The 23,005-nt window shown below is 39.8% G+C and overlaps 1 protein-coding gene across 5 annotated transcripts in view; it reads right to left on the reverse strand.

The window, feature by feature from the left end:
* inpp4b (inositol polyphosphate-4-phosphatase type II B) overlaps nt 1-23,005 on the reverse strand; it is a 244,664-nt gene that overhangs the window by 55,143 nt on the left and 166,516 nt on the right. For all 5 annotated transcript variants that reach the window (XM_055221563.1, XM_033968695.2, XM_055221551.1 and 2 more), the window contains 2 exons: nt 12,011-12,112; nt 8,007-8,115 (listed from right to left, as the gene is read on the reverse strand). In XM_055221563.1, the coding sequence (XP_055077538.1) occupies nt 8,007-8,115; nt 12,011-12,112 (211 nt within the window). The remainder of the gene's footprint in view (nt 1-8,006; nt 8,116-12,010; nt 12,113-23,005) is intronic.

Here is a 23,005-nt window from a genome sequence, read left to right on the forward strand (position 1 = left end):
CCATGGTTAAGTTACAAGGGAGGATTGGGAAAAATCACAACGCTATTAGAGCTTTGCAATTACCTTGTAACAAAACAAAACAAAAAAAGCTACAAAAGCTACTCCTGGCATCGCAATTATTCACCACAATGAGTTTATGAATGCTTTTCACAGCTTTCAGAGTTTTGTCGTCACAGTAAGACTAAAAACAACTAGCATTCTAACAGCGTACTTTCTAATTCATAGATGATAATGCAGCTAATAGGTCCTGACAGCAAACACTGGTCTCATTTCTACCCTCTAGAGCTGGTTTTACAAAATATTTGCACTGGGGTAAAATTAATTTTGCTCAACTACATGGGAAAAACATGTGGGTAGAGCCACTTTAAACATGCTAACACTGCAATAATGAAGTATATGCAGGAAAAAGATGGATTCCATTTATGACAACACAGTAAATGTCCCATGTCCATGTTCATTCAGAGCGCATAGGAGGCTTTCAACTGTATGATTAACAGTCCAGAATCCATCAGGGGGCATGTTTGTCATCAACACAACATGATTGAAATAGAGAATTGAAAACATTACCATACAATAATATAGATTCAGTTCAGTAAAAAAATACAAAATAATAACCAGGATTCATCAATGATTTACACTGGGTTTATCTCTCCACCAGTGCGGCGTCTCGGTTAAAATCCCCCATGCTACGTTCTCCAAATAAAACGATCAAATTAAAAATAGTTTGTTTGGAAAGGTGTACCCTATGCAGAGGCCAGTACAGAAACACATTGTTCGACCTTGAGAATGCATTTGTTCTACTTTGAATGTGCCTTTGCAACTTTCCTCCTCCTGTGAGACAATATGAGTTTCCCAGTGGGTGAACTCCCTCTCGAGTGCACGGTGACAGCACAAGTTTATAGAGAGGAGAGCGATGCTGGTGGACAGGCTTCCAGCGGGCCCCAACACGCTCAGTCCTAATGCATGATAATGAATTCTCCTTCCGCCACCTCATTTCCATGTGTACCACACGCCTACAGCCATAGAAATACATCCACTGCCACAGCTGCACTGCAAGAATCTGCCCGTTTGCGAACTTGAACTTTGAGTCCTTTAGTGATTACCCTTCATTGTTGTAGATTTAGAGTCTTGCAGACGCCGTCGAATGTCTGGATGAGAGAGTGAAGCCATGTGCTCAGACTTTAAGTGCAGTTTAATTAGAACATCACTTGAGTGTGTCAGGGCGGGCACTCCAGTCAACTTACAGATAGAGCTAAAATTAGAAGCATGTCCACGCTAAACTTCCGCCTTGGTTTTCCTAAATGATCAATAGGAATTGGTAATAACAGTAATGAGAGGGAGAATCGCAGTGGGCCCAGCAGCCTAATTAAGCAAGCATCTCCAGCACATGGCTAATTAATAGTGGAGAGGAAATTAATGAGAGCTTGTGGCCTGCTGCTGACAGCCAGCGGGAGCAAAACGCGCCTTCGTCAGCACCGAGCCCTGCGGCACTCCAGGTGACTGTCAAAGCCTCCTTCGTCATCCAGACTCCACTCTAATCATAGTTCTATCACCAGGCCACTGCCACTCGGACACACAGGCAGGGGAGGGTAGTCCTCCGTTACAACCCCAATTCCAATGAAGTTGGGACACTGTGTAAAACCTAAAGGCAGTATATGTTGCTCCAAAACCTGTATGTATCTTTCAGCATTAATGGAGCCTTCACATATGTGCAAGTTCCCCATGGGCACTAACTCACCCCCAGACCATCACAGATGCTTTTGAATTTTGCGCTGATAATAATCCAGGTGATCCTTTTCCTCTTTGGCCCACAGAACACGACGTTGTTGATATGTGGCTTTCACTTTACATGGTACAGTTTTAACTTGCACTTGGAGATGTGACGACGAACTGTGTTAACTGACAATGGTTTCCTGAAGTGTTCCTGAATCCCTGTGGTAATATCCTTTACACATTCATGTCTGTTTTTAATACAGTAACACCTGAGGGGTCGAAGGTCACGGGCATTAAATGTTGGTTTTCGGCCTTACTGTTCATGTGCAGAGATTTCTCCAGATTCTCTGAATCTTTTGATGATATTATGGACCATAAATGATGAAATTCCTAAATTATTTGCAATTGTACATTGAGAAAAGTTGTTCTTAGACTGTCGAACTATTTGCTCATGCAGTTGTTCACAGAGTGGTGAACCTCGCCCCATTCTTGCTTGTGAATGACTGAGCGCGTACTCACAACTTTCAGAGGCCAGAGCAGAGTTTTGCCATCACTGTAACGCTAAAAACAACTAGCATGCTAACAGTACACTTTTCCTGATTCACAGAGGATAATCTAATCTGCCACCATGCCTGACAGCCAAAGGCTGCGCCACACGGTAGTGGAAAATTTTGCGATATGGCTATTAAGAAGTGTGATATCGATATGGATACTTTCAGTATACTCTCAATTTCAGTTATAATACAACAAAAAATGAAAATGACGTGCTCTAATTTACCAGTGAAACTCTAGTGAAATAATCAGGACTAAATGTGTGTCAAGGCAAATTTTTTAACTTAATAAGGGAATCATTCAAATCATCTTTTTTGACATAAAAAATGCATTTTTTCAGATGGAGAACCTGGGTGTTACTGCAACATATTGAGTACGTTGAGATACTGATTATTGCATCAGTCAGTGTTGCAATATTGATACTTTTGCAATATGTTTTGCATCCCTAATCAAAGCCCAAGTGACAGACTTGGACCAATTGAGCCTAACTGCAGATGCTGGTGCCCTTCAGACCAACACTATGCCAATAATACGCTCCATCTGTTGTCTCTGCGTGTATGTGTAGGTCTAACATCTAGGCCTATTGGTGCACATGCCACCTTTTGATTTCTCTGTACTCATTCTGAATTTATGAATTTTATGAACTCCACTGATTGTTTAAGTGACTAAAATGCATTCATTTCTATTTTTATTCTGTTATGTGTACTGTGTATTTCATCTTGCACTTCATGCCCAAGACAAATTTCGCCTTGTTGGACAATAAAGTTTATCTTATCTTATCAATGTCCCTCCATCAGCCAGAGCAACAGAGTCCAGCGCTGAAACAGTAACAAGCTGCTGTCCGTCAGCATGAGGTGCCTGTCAGAGCCAGTCGGGTCTGCTCCCCCTGCTCACGGCCATTCTGCGCTGAAGCACTCCCTCTGTACGACAACACGCTGGCCACCACATTACAATTGAACATCAGCCACTTGAGACACTATTAAATGTCCACAATGTAGTTTGAACTGCCCGGTGTCCCAGAAACCTGTCAATGGGCAGTACACGTTGACCAAGAGGCAAGTCCAGATGACAGGGAACCCGCTTTATTAGAGGAATAACAGCAAGGAGTTCTCTTTTGCAAAGCGGCAGCACTGACTCATCGAACAGACTTCATAAAAAGACCTGTCTGCTACGACAAATATGAACTGAGACTAGAATGACACTTACCATGTGTCACTGCCAAAGCCCCAGAAGCCCAAAGACACCTGTACGCCATTACTTCAACAAAAAGAAATGAACTAGCTTAATGTGCTCTGGGTGCACAAAAACTGTCCCAAAAAAGTGCGGGATACCATTATGCAAAACAGCTGAATAATTCAAAAGGGAGTGTTAATGAAAGATTAGCCCACCTAAGCAAATCCTCAGCTACGTCTATGGGGTTCAATTAAAAACAGATAAAAAATCCAGTGACTTTTAAAACAGCCATTTAAGTAGGACTGCATGCTTTAATGAAAGATAAATGCCCTGTGTGAGCATGTGCAGGTTTTCAGGAGGAATACCAAGTGTAGTTATCGATTAAGCTCTTCCACACACCCATCCTGAGAGACAAACTACATCACGGGCTCCGGTCACTGCCAAGTTGGGCCAATGCAGCTTTTAATGGATCTGGAAAGCCCCCTCCCCTCTCCGCCAGTGTCCGGGGAACAAAGACGAATAGCTCTTTTATTGCCCTCCTGGTAACACCTCTGCGATCACTTTTTTTTTCCTTTTTTACCTCTGTCAGCCCCCATTGCGACGTCACTTTGATGAATTAATATCATGTTGAATAGCTAAAGTCTCCCATCTCGGTGATTGTTCCCGCTTCAATCAAAGGTGATTACAAAAGAGCTGCTAGTGAAAAGCCAAAGGAGACATGGTGGGAAAGGAGAAAGTGGTATGCATGGACACACACTGGTCTTAGGTCTCGAAGAATAGGCTTTTCCTGCTTGACAATTAAATCAATTTCACATTTAACACTTCAAACAAACAATCCAAAACTATTTAATTTTTCTATCAAAAAAAGAAATGCTCTCATTAAAGTAACCTTCCTTTCCTACAACTTGTCAAAGTTTACAGCTACTTACTGCCATTTCTGATGAAGACTTGACAAATGACTGCGTTCCAGATGAAACACGGATAAGGCTGAGCGCGGGGCCGCAGTCAGCTAGCCAGGCGTAAAATTGGAAAATTTAAGCTACAGTGAATCATTAGCTAAGTCAAATATGAAACAAAAAACGCTCTGCTCCCTGGAGAGTTTTTTCCTAACCGTAATCTCTCGTTCAAAGAAAAACTACTTCACTTCAGTGGATTCTCAAAAATATGCTAACCTTATCTGTACCATTCATGCTAGCAGATAAAACTGCCCCATATTTGTACAGGATTTGCTTGTGCACCTGAGCGTAAAGAACTCCTTTTAAATTTTTTTTATCACCACTAAAGGACAATTTTCCCATCGACTCATCCAATTTATAGCTTCTCCATCTTGGTCCTTTATCCCGTCCTTTTTTGGAGCCACAAACTCTGTAACTAATTGGATCTGGCACGCTCTGTAATGACTTTGCACTCTATGGGGAGCTTAGGGACAAAATCAGCCTTCATTTCTTCAACCATCACTCAAGTGACCATAGTGAAGGCCAGTGACACGCACACACGCATATACACACATAGACACACACATGCACACACACACACACTCTCCATGCACACGCCGCTCAAAGGGGCAAAGACAGCACAATTTGCCGGATATTGCTGATCTCAGGTTGGTATATGGCTATGGATATGTTGCCCTGGAGAGCATATTCCGAGTGCATACACATCATCTTAGCAAGGGGAGCCATTGCACTGAGCTCTCATTTCGTCCAGTCAACCGTGGAAGCTCACAACATATTTTTCCCATCAGGCAATCAAAGCAAGAACAGCTACTAGCCACGGACTTCAGTCAATCACATATCAAATCCAATTTTCCCTCATCTCTTCGAAAGACTATATTGACCTTGGGCAATGTGGGAACTACTTCAAAAGCAATCCGTTGTTTATTTATTGAAACAAATTTTGATAAATCCGACCAAAAAGTTTGCAGCCTTCAAACCGGGCCGAGCGCTTTTAAGATGAAGTGAATTTTAATTTTCACTCAAGCTGGGGAGTTCTCAGAGAAGTTACAGACAGCTTTGGCAGTTATAAAAGGCACAACGGTGGAAAGAACCAGCAAGCACCAGACTGTACAACCCCTTTTTCCAGAAGTCCTGATGCCTCCAGTCAAATTGAGCTGTCAGATGCTGCGCTGCTTCAGTTTGAACTCAGTATGATTCCTCTCTGCATAAGTGCCAGTTAAAGTCGAAAGAACACGGAGCTATTTACTATTCACATTTTCAGAGCAAAGTGTAGTCGGTCTGGCCCCCACCTACAATAATAATATTGTCGGTGTATAATGGGTGAAGCCAAATAAAACGGTGCAGGAGCCACACAAAACCTTCAAAGAATGTTAGTTTTATTCTTTTCATGCGAGGCGTCTCAGCAACAGTTCCAAAACAGTTCTTAAAGAGGGGCTGTTACACTTCTTTGGAACATTAATTGCTAACACATAACATCTTTAGATCACAATGTTACCTTTTATTGTTTTGAAAATGCTATATTTGCTAAGGTTAATAACATTACAATATGGTAGAAAGCAAATAAATACATGTATAATAGCCTCTCTTTTAAGGGCTTTCACTGGATTTCAAACAATGAGTCAAGAACTTGAACTTTGAACTTTTAGCCCTGCCCACTTAGTCCTTTCTGCCACTGTGATGCTGTACCATGACAAAGTTGTTTCTTTTTAGTTCTCCAACCTCTGCCCATTATTTGTTTGTTTTTTTGTTACTCTTGGAAATGCACCATGACAGAGACTCAAGTGTCATAGTGAGACAGTGTCAGACAGTTGGTTTCCCAGAATTCTTCGTAACAATGTGCCTGATTGGATGAATAAAAGGTGACCCTGTCAGCAGCTTCAGCATTAAAAAAATCTATGTAAAATGAATAGATGATGTTTTACAATCTTTTATTTTAGTAGCTTTACTGTACAACCCATGATATAAAGAGCATTTATCTTGACAAGAATGCATTCAAATCTGGTACAGGATCTTTAAAGTTCATTGTTATTTTCTTTAATCTGAAAATTGCACGTACAGTCTACTCTATGCTGAACCATATATATATTTTAAAAAAGATATTGTGCTTGTCATGGCCGGCCCTAGCCTGTAGGGGGCCCTGAGCAGTGCCATGTATTCATATTTGACTAAATTAAGATGTCATCTCAACCAGTCGTAAAAAGACTGAAACGTCTAGAGGCTCACAATCAGATCTTTATGTCATAAAATGCTGAATTGGATAAAGGAGCCAAAATATGCACTTGAGCAAGGGTACACTTAAGCCTACTTCAAAATCATAATACTCAAGAAGTACAAAGTTGTGATCAAAGTTAGAGTTGCATAAGAGAAACAGTCTAGACATAACATCAGATTTATAATCATCAGATCATTTGGACTGAACATTAAATAATGCACAACTAGTAACTTCAAAGAACGGACCACAAAAAGAAGGTTTTACGATCATATTATTTTGATGTTTATTTGGATGCAGACTTGAGTTACAAGACATAAATTTGCAAAAACAAAATTAGCGTAGATTTCGTGCAAATGTGCAGATTAATGAGCATTTAGATGCATTGAGGAGTCGTTCACAGGTCGTTCTTTTGTCCAGAAGATGTAACAAAGAGAGGTTTCTGCCATAATCAATGTTGTTAATCTGACAACAGGAACAGTACCTGCTTTAGCTACACTCACATTGTCTCACAGTTCACAAAAGGATCAGACACAACCAAAAACAGCCAGTGTAATAAATGGACTCACCTGCTGTCCTCGTGCCGCTCTGATCTATGTCCTGTCTGCTTAAATATAAACGTTCAGCTTCACTGTTTTATCCTGCATGTACAATGGTGTAACGTGGTTTCATATTTCGAGTCCTCTCTGAAAAATCCCTCTTTCCCCAAGACGATCTTCCTCTGGGTTCTTCATGCATTGACCCGTACTTTAGATAAACTTAACTTCATTAACTCAAGTCTTTTAGTCTGTAAAACACCCATTCAAATGCACCTCTGCTGCCACAGCTGGACCGGCCATGGAGCTTGTGTCTGCTGTGACACCAGCTATAATTTGCCTCTAAAATGACTTAAAAAGTTTGCTAACTTCTGTGTTAGAAGACTGTGATGTCCAATGGGAGCAGACGTCATCACATCAAAGAGCCGTGTAGTTGTCGGCACTTCCGATGGATAGTTACACATCACAGTAGTTAAGTAGCAGTTTTTTTTTCATTAGTACCACAATGACAACGCAACACTGCCAAATCTTACATGTAGCAATGATAAACAAAATAAAATTGAAGAATAAAGTACAGAGTAGTGGGCATATGCCAGTGGCGGTGAAAACAGGGTTTGATCGCAAAATGGTGTCTTGAAAATAAGCAATTAAAGACTACTCAAACATGCACGGATTACTCCAAATACAACTACGAGAGGGGAAATGAGAAGGGGAAACAACTATAACATGTAAATGTCCATTTTGCATAACACGTTTGCTTTAATACTCAATCAACTAAATAACCAATTCCACAAAACATAACTTCCAACTTGAAATGACAAAGAAATAAGTCCAGATGAACAGGATGAGATGAGTTTGGCTTCATACCTTTTCTTCTCTGCTTCATATCTGCTTTGGAGGCGTTGAAGACCTCCACACTTGAAGCCCTGGAAGTGGGCCGCAGGAGCACCAACAGTGATAACGTCATAGATAGCATCTGCAAAAGAAAATACAAAATCCCTTTATTACAATAGTTTGTTTGGACAATACAACCACACAGATCCTGTATTTATGGAAACTGTTAAACATAGTGAGACATTTTTCAGAGAGCGCAGAAACTGAACTACTAAAGTCAGGTTTATAAATGTTAAATACTGTACAGCACTAATAAAGAAATGATTCTCTCTTGCAAAGTTATGGCTGTAGTTATGGCTTTTTGGGCAGCATAAGACGACAGTGAAATTTTTGTGGACTTCACCTACTAAGACACCGAACACAACCTGACTTTGAGGAATCTACTTTTTACATTTAAAGGGCCTATGTGCTCCACTGTGTTTTTAACCGCCACACATCTTCACTAGAATAATTTGGGTCATTTCAGCTCTGGAATTCCCAATCTTTAATAAATAAAAGGTAAAAGACAGCTGTTAACTTGAAAACTACCGCTTCATAACATCACTAGTTGGAACAAAGCGGTTTGAGCTTTGGAGATGTAGACAGACGATTATAAAGTGTTACTCAAACATGTGTGAATGAAATAAAACAAAACTGAAAGAAATGTTTTTGAGGAGGTAATCCAACATGGCTTAAAGCTCACAAAGGTCAATGCTGCGTAATATATGGCATTTATTAAGCAAAATTCAAAGCAGTCTGAATATTTTGAGTCTAAACCACTTTTAAACAAGCCGTGCTACCCTCCACTCATTTGCTAGTGTATTGACTCCAACTCCCCCTGATTTTGTTCCCCGCCCCACTCTCTGCTGCTACCTTTAGTCTTCTTGAACTGCAGTTCTCTTATTGCACCAGAAGGACGGCCAATGTCACCGCCGCGCTCCGTTCCAATCCCCCCTTTGCCATCAAAAGTAAACAAACAGCTCACAGACGGAGAGGCGGGCGCACGGGTGCTTACAGCGGGGCCTTGTTTTGAATGAATAATGGACGGAGGCTGACAATTAAATCAGGAGTACTACGCAGAGACGGGGGGGAGGAATCCATGGATTATAGGGGGTGAATATTTCAGTTTGCCTTTTTGTGCCAGGTCAGCTAATGAACACTCCGGGGAAAGCAACAGTTGTGTGAGGGTGAAAAAAACTGTTCAGAAATAGAAATTAATGACATAACACAAGCTCCGGGTGCTGCTTCGGAGATGGGAGCGTCGTTGTGGGCCAAAAAGCAACCATCCCCTTAGCGCCGTGGACCAGCGATGGGTTTGATGCCACCCACTGCTCCTTCTATTAATTATCCGTGTGTCTGGCCACGAGCTGCGCTGTCCACAACAGTGCTAGCCCCCAGAGGTTTGCACATGTCCAAGTTGCCTTAATTGGTTCTCCCACAGCACAAGTACACAGAGATTCAATGGCAGGTTTCAGGACATCAAGCACAATGGCCAATTTGGGCTTGATTTGTCTGCTCTCCCGCTTACGTAACTCCCTTCTTTTTTGCAATGGTTGAACACATAGGAGACGGCAGCTTCGAGTTCTGGAAGAGGGAAATTGATGGTGGCAGTCAATATGAGTGGTTATAACTCACACTTAACATGGCCCTTAATCCCGTTTAACATTGACAAAGTGTTCAGTTTCCAGAACGCAAATTGGCACTGAACAATGTAGTTCACCGAGTGCAGGAGCCAAAATTGAGGAGTCGTTTTGTTTTTTTTCAAGCCTCTCAGAATTGTGATTTCCAAACAGCAAAGACAGCTATTTCAGGCAAAACTAATGCCGACTGTTTCTGGCTCCAAGTGTTTATCTTCCCCACATTTCCCCCTCTTGCTAGATGATCAATAGGGTAAATGAAAATGAATAGCTTGGTGTCATTGAGAGGATTGCGCTGCCAAACTCGAGGAAATGCATCACGTCTAAAAAAATCAAATGAACAAAAGAGCAACTGACTGTACACAGGAGCTGCTAGCTATATATGTCTTGTCAGAGTGCACTGCCTGAAATGACTCTTTCTAAACAAAGTCCGCTGGCAGCCTGATATCAGTTTGCTGCAAGTTTGCCCCAGAGATTTATAGACTTTTTTATAAGTATATTATTAGTCCAGTCTGTTTCCCCAAGTGCAAAGTTACTGCTGCAATAACAGTAACCTTGTATGATACTTCTCAGCATTAAAATAATTATTTCTTTATGTTGATTTTTTAAAAGAGTTATTATTCAGTCACATATAAGGACTTAAGTTAGATTTCTGTGTTGGTAGGACATTAGATCATAAGGCTGATTTTTGGTGAACCCAATATTATATTTTTTAGTTTCTTACTTTGTGCTTGTAACAAATCCATCCAATGCCAAAGTATTGCTGCACTTACCTAGTCTTTTATCAGGAAATCACTTTACCTACTTGTCAAAAAGATGGCCCTAACCTGAAAAAGCTTGTAATGAAATGTTTAAACTCCATTCACATAAATAGTACTTTAATGCCTTCACATTTTGGTGCAAACTGTTACTGAATAGAAGGATGTCAGTGGTGTGTGATGCCAGTCATTACTCATGCTTTGGTATAGTGCTTTAGACCATTACAATTTCCTCTTTTCATTATTATCACAATTTTACAGTTTATTTAACATCATTATCCTCTTCAGCATTATGTGAGTGTATGTGAGTGTAAGTGTTGAAAATGACTGGCTGGTTGGAAAAGACTTAAAATGAATCTTCAGCAGATAATTACTGCTGTCTATCAATCAGCTAAAAATTACTTGAGGTTCGTTTATTTTTATTAATGACAACACATGAGGGTTGGATGATATCTTCTTAACAGTCTCAGAAAAGCTGAATTTCTGTTACTGCCCAGGACCATCTCTCTAACTTTTTTTTCGATTACTGAAACTTTGCTTTGAATATTTCCAGGAAGTGTTATGAGGCTGCCAGTAAAAAGCTAAATTTCAATGCCACCAAAAACACAAAGGACTTAATTAGAGCTGTGTCTCTGCACCTTTTTACCAGGGCAGTGACCTCCGATCGTCCCGTGGAGGATTTCTGACAGATGGTGGACAGGACATGCATAGCAACAGGTGAGAACAAAGCAGCACCAAAGCAGCACTAGCCTATAGACATGTCTATCAAGTCTCATTATTTTGATCCAGTCCACAGTTGTTGGACAGATAGGTGCACTCTTAATGACCCTGAATATTTCACATGGATAAAAGAAAAACTATCACAGAAGTTTTGTGTTTGACAAGTTTTACAACAGCAGCAAGCCACAGGCGTGTAGGTTTTATTAGCGGTGATTGATTTGAAACCTCTAGAAACAAACTATATTTAATCCTAAACTAAATTAAATGTATTTAGAATTATAATATATAGCAGTCGTGGTAGAAAACTAATATTATTAATAATGCCTTACAACAGTAATGCACTTTGCAGGCTTGTACAAAGCTCTGACACTGCTACGCTGCAGTCATTATTCATTTAGTGGTAAGCTACTAGTGCAACCACAGCTGCCCTGGGGTAGACTGATGGACACGGGGCTGCCAATCGGTGCCATTCACCACCGCCAGTCATTTGCTCTGACACCTTCACTTGGCAGGGTGGGTGAAGTGTCTTGCCTAAGGACACAATGATCCACTGACCTCTAACCACATCACAAATATGGCTAATATGGATGTTGAAAATAAACCTTTGCCCAACACTGATGGTATTAAATAATATGTATTTTTAAAATGTGTTTATTTACCCAAGCATATTTATATGAGTGAAAGTATCACAAAGAATACACCATGCACATGTACACATGCATTAGACGTTTTGATGCTGGGACCTTATATACTAACTTTAAGATTTTAAATTACAATAATAAAGTTACAGTTGTTATCCAATAGTATCATATGGTATTTTACTTGTATGCTCTGATTATTTGATGCCTTTGAATATATGTAAACCATTGCCAGCATGTGCTACCTGTTTTCCTGGGGCAGGTCACCCTCATTCTCTGTGTGTGCAGGTTTATCGGGATGAACTCCAATGACTTCTGAGCTTTGCAGCAGCTTGGCTTAAAAGAACCTGGAAAACAAACAGTAACAAATAAACAGTAGTTAAAATGGGACTAAACACCTAAACTAAGACCCCAACTACATTTCAAATAGAGCTGCTAAACTGGGCAGTACCTGGAGGACCAAAGACAAGAGTGAGAGAGGAGACGGGGCGGGGTCTGGAGGTATAAGGATCAGTGTGATTGGTCTAAAGGGCATCCACACTCCAAACTCTAACCCTGCAACTGTGTGTTTGTGCTCACTCGCAGCGCACACTTACTTTTAGACATTTTTATTCAGAAAGCTGCAAATTTATCTAGTTTGCTCCAAAGTTGCCCAAAAATGACTAGGAACAGTAGATAATGCTATTAAAACATCACATACACAGTTTAGTAGCAACGATTTTAACACATACAATAAAACGTCGTCAAAATTGTAAATCAACCATCTGCTGCAGGTTGAAAATGATCCACTAGTCAGATATATAGCATTTCATTTTTGTAGTTTTGGTTTTGTTTCACTAGATTCAGAGTAAAAATAAAAATTAAACATATTTTCAAAGTCAATTAACTACAGACATAAAACAGAACGAAAGAAGCAGCTGTGATGTGGATTTAATTATAAATATTATAAATGAGTACGCTTTTGAAACAATTAAATCAGCAATGTTCAGTAAACACTGAAAATGAACCGGTGACACAGTTTGTAATCCTTCGCTCTTCTCTCAGTAATGGTCAGAAAATGAGCACACAGTGAATCACCCAAAATACATAATAGCTTCAGTGTTTTTCGGAAACATTTACAGAGAAGCAATTACAATTCAATTAGTATTCAAATATTTAATACTTCAAATTTGGTTTGAAACATGTTCCTTCTAGAGCTTCCAAATAAACGTATTGTAATGAGAATAACTGCCAGTGTCCTGAGCCTTGGTTTGTGAGGTGTTGCTCTGTTCCTCACACAGATCTATACACAGAATTTAAAGAGGGCTGTTCTACTGTAGGGCATTAACTGCTAACACAACATATTTATATCACCTGTTATCTTATAATGTTTTGAAAATGTTTTGCTGAAAACAACGCATTAACATGTTTTAAAAGTTTTATTTCTGTTTCTGACGTCTCCCTTTGCTCTCCTCCATTTTCAGAGCACAACACAATCAGCATGCACCCCGCTAAAGAAACTACTGCACATCACAATCTATAGAATGCTGAAACTCATAGCGCTCTTACCCACTGTGATAATATGATAATAATTATATGTATAATAATATAATACATATTTTGGGGAAAACTACATTTGTGCAGAGAGCATATAAAGTAAGTGTTGTACCTAACACTGGTCTCCTCTGTTCAATATTTGGTGTAGAATATAGTAGTAGTTTTCTGCAAATCATTGATTTACCAAATTCAGTTTTTCTAAATAAATTATAGTTTTCATTTGCCTGAAGCCACACTGTGACTGAGTAGATTTTTACTTTTTAATCAGGTGGTTTAATCTGCGAGGTGGCGTCACCAGTGTCTTGTTCTGTCCATGTCTTTAAACATAATGGCACCGCATGGCCTCCCAGAGAATAGTGCACTGTGCTTTAAAATGAAGTTTCACACAGTTTGATCCAGTTCTACAATTCTAACTTTATTTACTTTACTGTGAAAACCAAGGGTAGTATAATGTATATAATGTGTGTGTGTATGTATGTATGTATGTATGTATGTATGTGTATATATATATATATATATATATATATATATATATATATATATATATATATATATATATATATATATATATATATATATATATACATACACACACACACACACACACACACACACACACCCCCACACACATACACACACACACTCTTCTTGCCTGCCTATCACAGTTTTCCAATGTCAGTGCTTCTGCTTTTCAACCAATCACCTGTACCAGTCATCTCTCCCCTCCACAACCACAACTCAGCCACCTCAACCTCTCCATCTCCTTCTCTTATTTTTGCTTACTGTACATTCACATGCACCTAGTTAAAAACGTAACACATTTTTTATTACTCTGTTTGGTGGGATAGAGCTAGAAATGAATTTGATCATAGTTTTACACCAGTCAAATGGCAGTTTGTGAAGAACATGAAAAAGGAAAAGCTGAAAACTCCAGAAAGAACACAGAAAAGTCCTGTCTTCTAAATATAATTTATGGCACCAGTGCACAAAGTTTCATCTAAAATGCAAGAAAACAGATATAAGTTTTGACTGATATAATAAAACAGTTAAGGAGCTCTCTGTAAATGTTTGCCATCTGCTGACCAGATCCAACCAGGAGGGAAAATAATAAACTTTACCAAAAGGTCAGTGCTAGATAGTCTGGTCAGGAAGGAAGTTATCATGTAGCTCTGGTTGCCATGGTAATATGTGAGCTTCTGTAGCTTCTGACATTTTTTTTTCTTTTTTAAGTTACTTCTGCTAACATGTGAACTACCCCAACACATTTTCATAACCATTAAACATTAAACATTTTCCTAAACTTAACATAAACCTTTCACCATTTCCCTAACCTGTTTCCTAACTTAACATAGTCTAACCTGTCTAAATAAATTATAGTTTTCCTTTGCCCGAAGCCACATTTTGACATTTGAAGTTGGGTCTCAAACCAAAATATGAAAATGGAGCTGATGAGAGTCTTTGAAATGAGCTTTCATGAATGATCAGGCAGCAGGGGACAGCTAACATGTGACTGCATCCACATATTCACCTCATATGACTGCACAGGAGAGATGAACAATCATTTGTGTAGTACTGTCTGCTTTGTAGCCCACACAGCAGGGATGGAATAACTACCAAATACTCATGTTACTGTAACTGAGTAGATTTTTCTGGGGTGGTAGTTCTTTTTAAATAGATTTTTAAACCTGCTTGTACTGGTAAATAGTACTTGTACATGTAATTGAGAACATTTGAGCTGTAACTGTACTTTTTACTTGAGTGAGAAAGTATTTACTTTGCTTACTTTCCTTTCCATCTCTCATCACTACCTCTTCTTAACGCATCATTGAGTTGAGTTCATTTATTACACTGTTAAGATAACAATACAAACGCCACATCGAATACAAGCAGCTCATCTGTCACTTCTATTGTTTGGTGTTATGAAAAGAACTGTTTTTACTAGCACTCATTAACCACTCTGCAAACGCCACACACGTCATTACAGAAGAGCTGGCACCTGCAAAAAATATTACGCAGCTTGTCCAAACAAAACAAAACTCATGCACGTCACACTTCCAAAACTCACTGGAGCAGAAATGTGGTATTAGCTCAAAAATGGATCACACCTAAGTCAGTCTAATTTTGTTGAATTCAAGTCTACTATTTAAAGTTGCATTGTGTTTGAATGTTTCACAGTTTGGTATTAAACTCATCTAGCTTGCATTTGTTAAATTAATGGTCAGTTGTCACATTTATTCAGTTAGACGTAGTTGTTTCATTGCTCCAAAATTACCCTGAAAACCTGCATTCTTGTTGTGAGTTGGGTTGCCTCTCCACAGATCTGACAGGCCTCATCTGCTTGTCTCAATGAAGATAAATATGTCTGATAAACAATAAACATATTGGACATTTATTATCTTGATCTTAAAAGCTGTGTACTGTCTGCATCTAATTATCAAGTGTTATATTATCTGAGAATCTAAAATAACTTGGGACAACTGCAAACCATTTAAATCTGACAATAACATTTACAAAAAAATGGTAAAATCCGGTACAGGGCCTTTAACCACTTTGCAAAGACAACACATGCAAAAACCGTGCCACATGGTTTTTTGAAAAAAATTGGCAGCTTGTCCAAACATAAAAACACATCAAAACAAAACAATCCACACCATAATTCAGAAACTGCTGAGCCACTAGAGCTGAAACGTGGTGTTAACTCAAAAATGGATCACGCCTATGAGTCAGTCGCTGCTGACAGCAATATGCCTTATTATTTTCGAGCAGTGAGAAAATCAATCATGTCCTCTCAGTGAAGGTGGGGACACATTGATGCAGACTTGTCGGAGTGTGAAGGAAAACAGATGGCTTTGCAGAAGTCGGCTGCGTGTACACAGTGATGTTTACTACACGCACAATCAAGTGACGAAGATGCCGCAGCTGAAATGAAATGATTATGTTGTGGTTAATGTAATGGCATAGTACTTGAGGGTGTAACTTGAGGGTGTAACTTGAGGGTGTGATTTACAATATAAAAATAGCGCTTTTAATAATAATAATAATAATGGATTAGTCTTATATAGTGTTACAAACCAACATGTCAAACTTGATTTTGATACTAAGTAAAAGACTCGATACTGATTCCGATACCACAGTGATATTGAAAAATGTAACAAACTTTTTAGACAATAGAATGTGATTCTCAACATTAAATCGTAGTACTTTCGTTTATATTACCATCTTGTCTTACCTCTGTGTGATCCCTCAGTCGTCCAGGTAGGTCCCATAGTGACCCATGGGTGTACACTAGTCTATGTGATCTTGTTCTGATGGAGCTCAAGATCATTTAAATTCAGGAAATGTTCATTTCCATCCTGTGAATGTGACTTTTTAGTATCAATACTAGCTAAAATGAGTACCTAGTTTAGGCACTAGAATAAATTAATATCAGCTTTTCAATACCTTTGAGAATCCCAGTCTTATATACATTATAAGTTTATTAATCAGCACAAATACCTTACTTTATTTTTAAAAATGGCAACATTTTCTCTACATTTGCAAAGAAATTGCAAAACCACTGCACCTCACACATGTAAGCCAATAAAAATGTGGTTTAGTTTATTGGTTTATTTTGACAGGGACCATGTGCAAACACATTCATCTCATAAAAGAAGAGATGCTTTACACCAGAATTAGCTAAAGCTAATTTCCATCTGCAAGTATTCATTCATTTACAATCAAACCTACATTCTCCCATTCTTTCATTTAAAAATCATCACATTCCACATTTCCACATTTAAAAGTACTTAAATATTACGTCAAAAATGATCAAAATGGCACTCAAAGCACTTTACATAAAAGAACCACTCACCCATTCACACACACATTCATACACCAACATATACAGCCAACCTTCAGATTAGTAAACACTCCAACTGAGTACGCCCCTATACTATACATATATTATTAAAAACTCCCTACTGCTGTCCTCTAGGTGTCATCTATCTCCCTAAGAAGCCGTGACGGGTGCACCTCCTGAGGTCCCAGTGGGCTCACCATGTGTTCATTAGCAGGAAAACTGTAGACATCACCTCTACATTCCCATATCCCCTTCAAACTCTCTAAAACACGTCCTTCTGCTCTCTTCTCGTGAGTAGCATTCTAGGCTATCATATTCGCTTGGTGGCCTTTCGCTGTCGACTGAAGAACTCCGGGGACCTGGCTAATCGTGCGAGTGACCGTCGTAGGGGAGATGAATTAGCCATAACAAGTCCCCATCTGCTCTGACCAGGTGGACGGGCCGTGTGACAGCAAGTCTGAGGCTGGAGACAACATCTGGCCTCTAGAGCACTTCTTTGAACACCATCATCGTTCCTCGGCCATTTCAGTCACCTTTGAGGGTGTCTTTGATCAGGGATGGTCCTATATGGATTTTTTGAGCCGATACTGATATCAAATTTTTGTCTTGTTGCTGTGGCCTATAAATGATATTTGCTGATACTGGTATTAAGCCTTTAGTAGAGGGCGACAGTAGCTCCGTTGGTAGAGTGTTTGCCAATGATCTGAAGGTTGGCGGCTCGATTCCCGATCTCAACAATGAGGCTGGCGATGAGATTCCAGCTCCCGCAAATGAATACCATCGACATTTAACCCATCACGCCCCCAGTATCTCTGTACACGTGTATGTGAGTGAATGGGTGAGTGGTTTCTTGATGTAAGGTGCTTTGAGAGCCTTGAAGGTGAAGGTGGAGCAACGCTATATAAAACGTGACCATTTACCATTTAGTACATACCAAATTTATATTAATTTAGAGTAAACACATCTGATGTACTGAGGACAAACTGGGAATGACACAGAAACATACTGGTGCCAAATGTGTCAGCAGTCACCTCCAGTCTGTCTCTGTAAAACCTTAAAATCAGGATAGAAATGTAAGGGTAATAATGGACTCAGGCTTGAACTTTAACAGCCACAAAATCAGTAACATCTGCAGCTTTTTACCATCTAAAAACATTGCAAAAAAAACAAACAAAAAAAATAGACTTAGAAAGACTTATCCATGCAGAAACTTTCCTTGGCAACTTAGTAAAAGTCAAACATTGGCCAAATTTTCAATGTCAGACAGATGTGACAACGGGAAATCCTACGATATCGCTGATAACCGCTACACCATCCATATCTTTGATTCCCTCAACAAAAGGAAAAGAAAAACAAGCCTGAAGACACGCAGAGAAAAAAGGAGCCAACAAGATTTCTGTTGTGTCAGACCTCAACACTCCTGTTTAAGCATGTTACTGGTGGTGTTATGGCTTTCTTTAGCATAAATCTCTATTTGTATTATTATGGATCATTTTGACCTAACCTTCGTAATACCATCTGTTGTTATGTATAAGGTGCATCTCTTGTTCGTGTGTCTGGCGTCCTCCAGCCACTTTGATTAGACTAAACTGGCAAGATTGTTTTGGTGGTATAAATACTCTGTATTGTTTATATTTGTGAGCTGAGGGTGAGACGACACTGCTAGAGACACAGCTCTTTGACAATTGTGCACAGTTGATTCAATAAACCAGACCTTTGATTCAAGACAACTTCTCTGTTGATTTTTATATCTTTAAGGCTTTTGAGTATTAGAAATTCCACAACAATTTTGGCGTTGTCAGCATGCCCTTTCGTCCGGTTCTTTTTCTGCGACAGTGACTCAGCGGCTGGCCACCTGGGGAGGGCCCCCCCTTCCTGCCTCATCTCTGCCTTTGAGTGAGAGGGCTGCATCGCTCTCACTGGAAAACGCCGGCGCTAAGGCCTCGAACCTGATCTACTAAAAGTTGTGGTGAGTTGTCTTGTTTCAAGGGGGCTGCCTCGCTTGGGAAAAAAAAAAATAAAATAAAAATAAAGAGAAAAAAGGGGAAACTAAAATACTGAAACACTAATACTAACACTTTAAATTGAAAACCTTGCCACTACTTGCTGTGTCCTGGTGTGACCTCCACTCTGGTATCTAGCTGCTGTTGTGAGTGCGCTGGCTGGGATTGAAGGCTCACCTTATTGGTTCAATTCTGTCATTCTGAAGGTAGAAGACGTTGGACGACATTTATTTTAATAAATTTAGTCCTTGATGCACCTCGCATGAATGAGGACTTGTCAATAGGAGGGTGAAGCAAAGCCTACTGTATTCCTAAATTGTGTGTTCTGGGCTGAAATTGCCGCAGTAACGTGGGTTTTTATGAATACGGAGAGGAGACGAAAATAACGTCTAGTAAAAAATTCACCCTACGGACGCATAGAGGTTGGTATTCAGCGCGCTGACCATTTTAGAGAAAATGGGACAGAACCAATCCAGGAGCGAGGCTCAGAGGATCCCAGAGTCTGGAGTCACTGCAGCCATGCGCAACAAGTATGGTCAAGGTTGTCTCGATTATTTGCATATTTGGTCAAAAGAACATGGGTTTCCTGAGAGTGGGTCTTTTAGCTTAAACCAACTGAACAAACTTAAAGCAAGTCTTGAAAAGGAAAGAGAGAAACTAATGCAGGCTAAGAGAGCTCCTACTGCAAACTTACGAATGATAAATGATCAGGAGAAATGTTTGAGTGTGTGGATGAATGAAGCAGAAATGCGTGATAATGCGTAAGAAAATTTGCAAACAGGCAGCGCATGCCAACACTGAGATAAAGAACGAATGTGAGAAAGGGAGTAAACGGGAAGGTCCCAAGGAGGAGGAAAAGAAATGGACTTGGGACAAGGATGTTGTGAAATGTTTTGATAAATGAATGTCAAGGTGACCTTTCCGAGAGGAACCAGATGCCAGATTGAGCTCAGATCCCGTCTCACTCCCTTCTATGGTCAGAGTCAGGTCCGGTGTTAGAGTTGCACCAAACTGTGTCAGGTGGGTGGACGGTCCAAGGAAGGGGTGGAACCTCCAGTGGAGTAGACCTAACAAAAGGGACAGCCACACCCAAATCTGGGGCTTTTGGGGCTTTGTTGGGGTTTTTGCTGGGGCGTTAGAATAGGGGCTTTACTGGGGTTTCGGGGTATCTTGGGCATCTTTAGTTTCAGAGCCACTTGTTTCTCACTGAACTGGTCTGGGTTCTCTCAATTGGGTCTAATGAATGAGAGACCTAATCTGTAAGATCAAGTAATTTCTGTTCATACTCAAAACTTCAATAAAACCTATGGAACCTTATTTTGGACTCGGCTTCTTTCGAGAGAAAGCACCCACAATACTGTCGAATCTGATGAAAGCAAGCGATATAGCTAAAATCAGAGATCATTTCCCAGACTCAGGCATTCATGCCTCTGAACCGCGCTTCTTGGACAATTACGAGTACATCCAGGCCATGGAGGGCTTGTGCAAGGCCATTGAGATTGCTTTTCCTGCCAAAATCAACATGTCTGCTGTGACTGCGTGCAAACAGAAACCAGATGAGGACACTGACCAATTCATACATTGCATGATTGAAATTTTTACTCTTAACAGTGGCTTCTCTGACATTGACCCTGTTCAAAAACGTGCATTTAATATTCATATCTGCCATGCCATTCGTAGAGGCCTGATCCCAGAGGTTGCTGCTGTGATGGACAAAACTTATGTGGGTGGACTTGAGGAACCAGACTTGGATGAGTTGCGTAAGCATGCACGCCACGCTTACCTACCAAGAGAAGCTACAGGCCAAAGAGGCCAAAAGAGACAAAGAGGCTTTCAATGCCACAATCTCAATTCTTGAGGCCCAGCGAGCTGAATTACATGGTCTGCGAGCTGTTGCTCTCCAACATCGTATTGTCCTTGACCACCTGACTGCTAACATGGGTGGTGTGTGTGCAATTATCGGCTCAAGTTGTTGTACTTATATTCCTGCTAATGATGAAGACGGGGGAGCTATCCAAAGAGGTATTGCTAATTTGACAAGACTTCGTGATGTAATGGAAGGGGATACTGTCACCTCTGACTCCTTCTCCTTTCTCCAATGGGTGACTTCTTCCTGGCAGCATGTTCTTATCAATCTGGCCATAATTGTAGGTATAATCCTAATCTTGTGCTCCTGTGTGTCTGTTAAAAGCTATGCGTCAAATAGTGAGTTCCCATTTTGTCCAAAATCAATACAATGTTGAGGCTGTTGTGTATCCACCTGATCCTGATTATGTTTCTGATTCTGACGACGACTTGTTTGTTACACAACTTATGCTCCAGATGAGCAGAATTCAACCTCAGTGGGTTCCATTTCATGTCCTGGGTGGCGGCTGACGGCGCGGAAGCGTCAATCAACGGCTTGGGCATAGAGTGGGCTGCTGAGCATTTTGAAAAGAAAAAAAAACAAAAAACAGAAAACTTTAATGATGCGCGTAATTGAAATCAACAATACCAGGTTGTATTTTTCCTTTTATGTTTATGATTACAACAGTTATGTTATTCCTGTAATTTTATTTTGATAATCTTTCTTCCTTTTTTTTCTGAAACGTTTATTCGGGTATGATTTTGAGTACATGTTTTCCATGTGTGATATTTGAATAAAAATTTAAGTTGAGTTGATTAAAAATAAATGTGATTTATTATAATCAAAAGGGGTAGAATTGTTATGGCTTTCTTTAGCATAAATCTTTATTTGTATTATTATGGATCATTTTGACCTAACCTTCGTAATACCATCTGTTGTTATGTATAAGGTGCATCTCTTGTTCGTGTGTCTGGCGTCCTCCAGCCACTTTGATTAGACTAAACTGGCAAGATTGTTTTGGTGGTATAAATACTCTGTATTGTTTACATTTGTCAGCTGAGGGTGAGACGACACTGCTAGAGACACAGCTCTTTGACAATTGTGCACAGTTGATTCAATAAACCAGACCTTTGATTCAAGACAACTTCTCTGTTGATTTTTATATCTTTAAGGCTTTTGACTATTAGAAATTCCACAACAGTGGCTTTATGAACGAACAATATGCCTGGGAAGACATGTAGATTTAAATACATTTTCAGCAGTAAAAATACTACTCCACCTGAAGTCAAGTAGCCCAGTCAAATAGTTTTAGTAGATTCCCATAATTAAAAGTACACTATGTAACTTCTCTGTTGGAGTCCATCGATATATTCTACAGTATGGCATTAAATTATGTGTTATCTATTTCCATGGAGACAAGCAGGTGAAGCCATTAGTTTTTATAAATAATGAAAGCTAATGCATGAAAAATTACAGTGTTTCTTTGACTTATTTATCAGAAATTTCGGCGGAGGTCTCTTTGTTATGCGGTTTCTTTTAATATGCATTTAAAGCAGCCTACAACTGCAGTATTATAATTACTACCAAACAACACCAATATCCCCATTCCCCATGTAATTTCCTTTGCTCACATGACACTTTTATAGTCCACTGTGATTCCCCCAGCAGAGTTGCAAATGCAACTCCGACACTGCCTGGGTGATTTAAAATGTAGTTGTGAGGTTACACAGTCTTCTATTGGATCTCTGCACTCCTGTTTAAGTATGGGGAGGGCTTCAACTTCATAGACAGCCAAAGCTCAGAACACAGCGGGCGTCTTTGATCAATCTTCTCTGAGCTAGTGTGAGGGCCTTCCACAGAGGAGGAGAGGAGGCATGCTGGGTAAGCACTGGGATCGGGCTAAGTCATTCATGATACACGCTTCCTCGCTTTAGCACATTAAGCTCTCATAACCTGTGGTCTCTGGCTTTCAAAGACACTCATGGATAATTAATGTGTGTAAAACCAATCTAAGCCA

The sequence above is a fragment of the Periophthalmus magnuspinnatus genome, chromosome 1 (genome assembly GCF_009829125.3).
Source record: "Periophthalmus magnuspinnatus isolate fPerMag1 chromosome 1, fPerMag1.2.pri, whole genome shotgun sequence".
Lineage (NCBI taxonomy): Eukaryota > Metazoa > Chordata > Actinopteri > Gobiiformes > Gobiidae > Periophthalmus > Periophthalmus magnuspinnatus.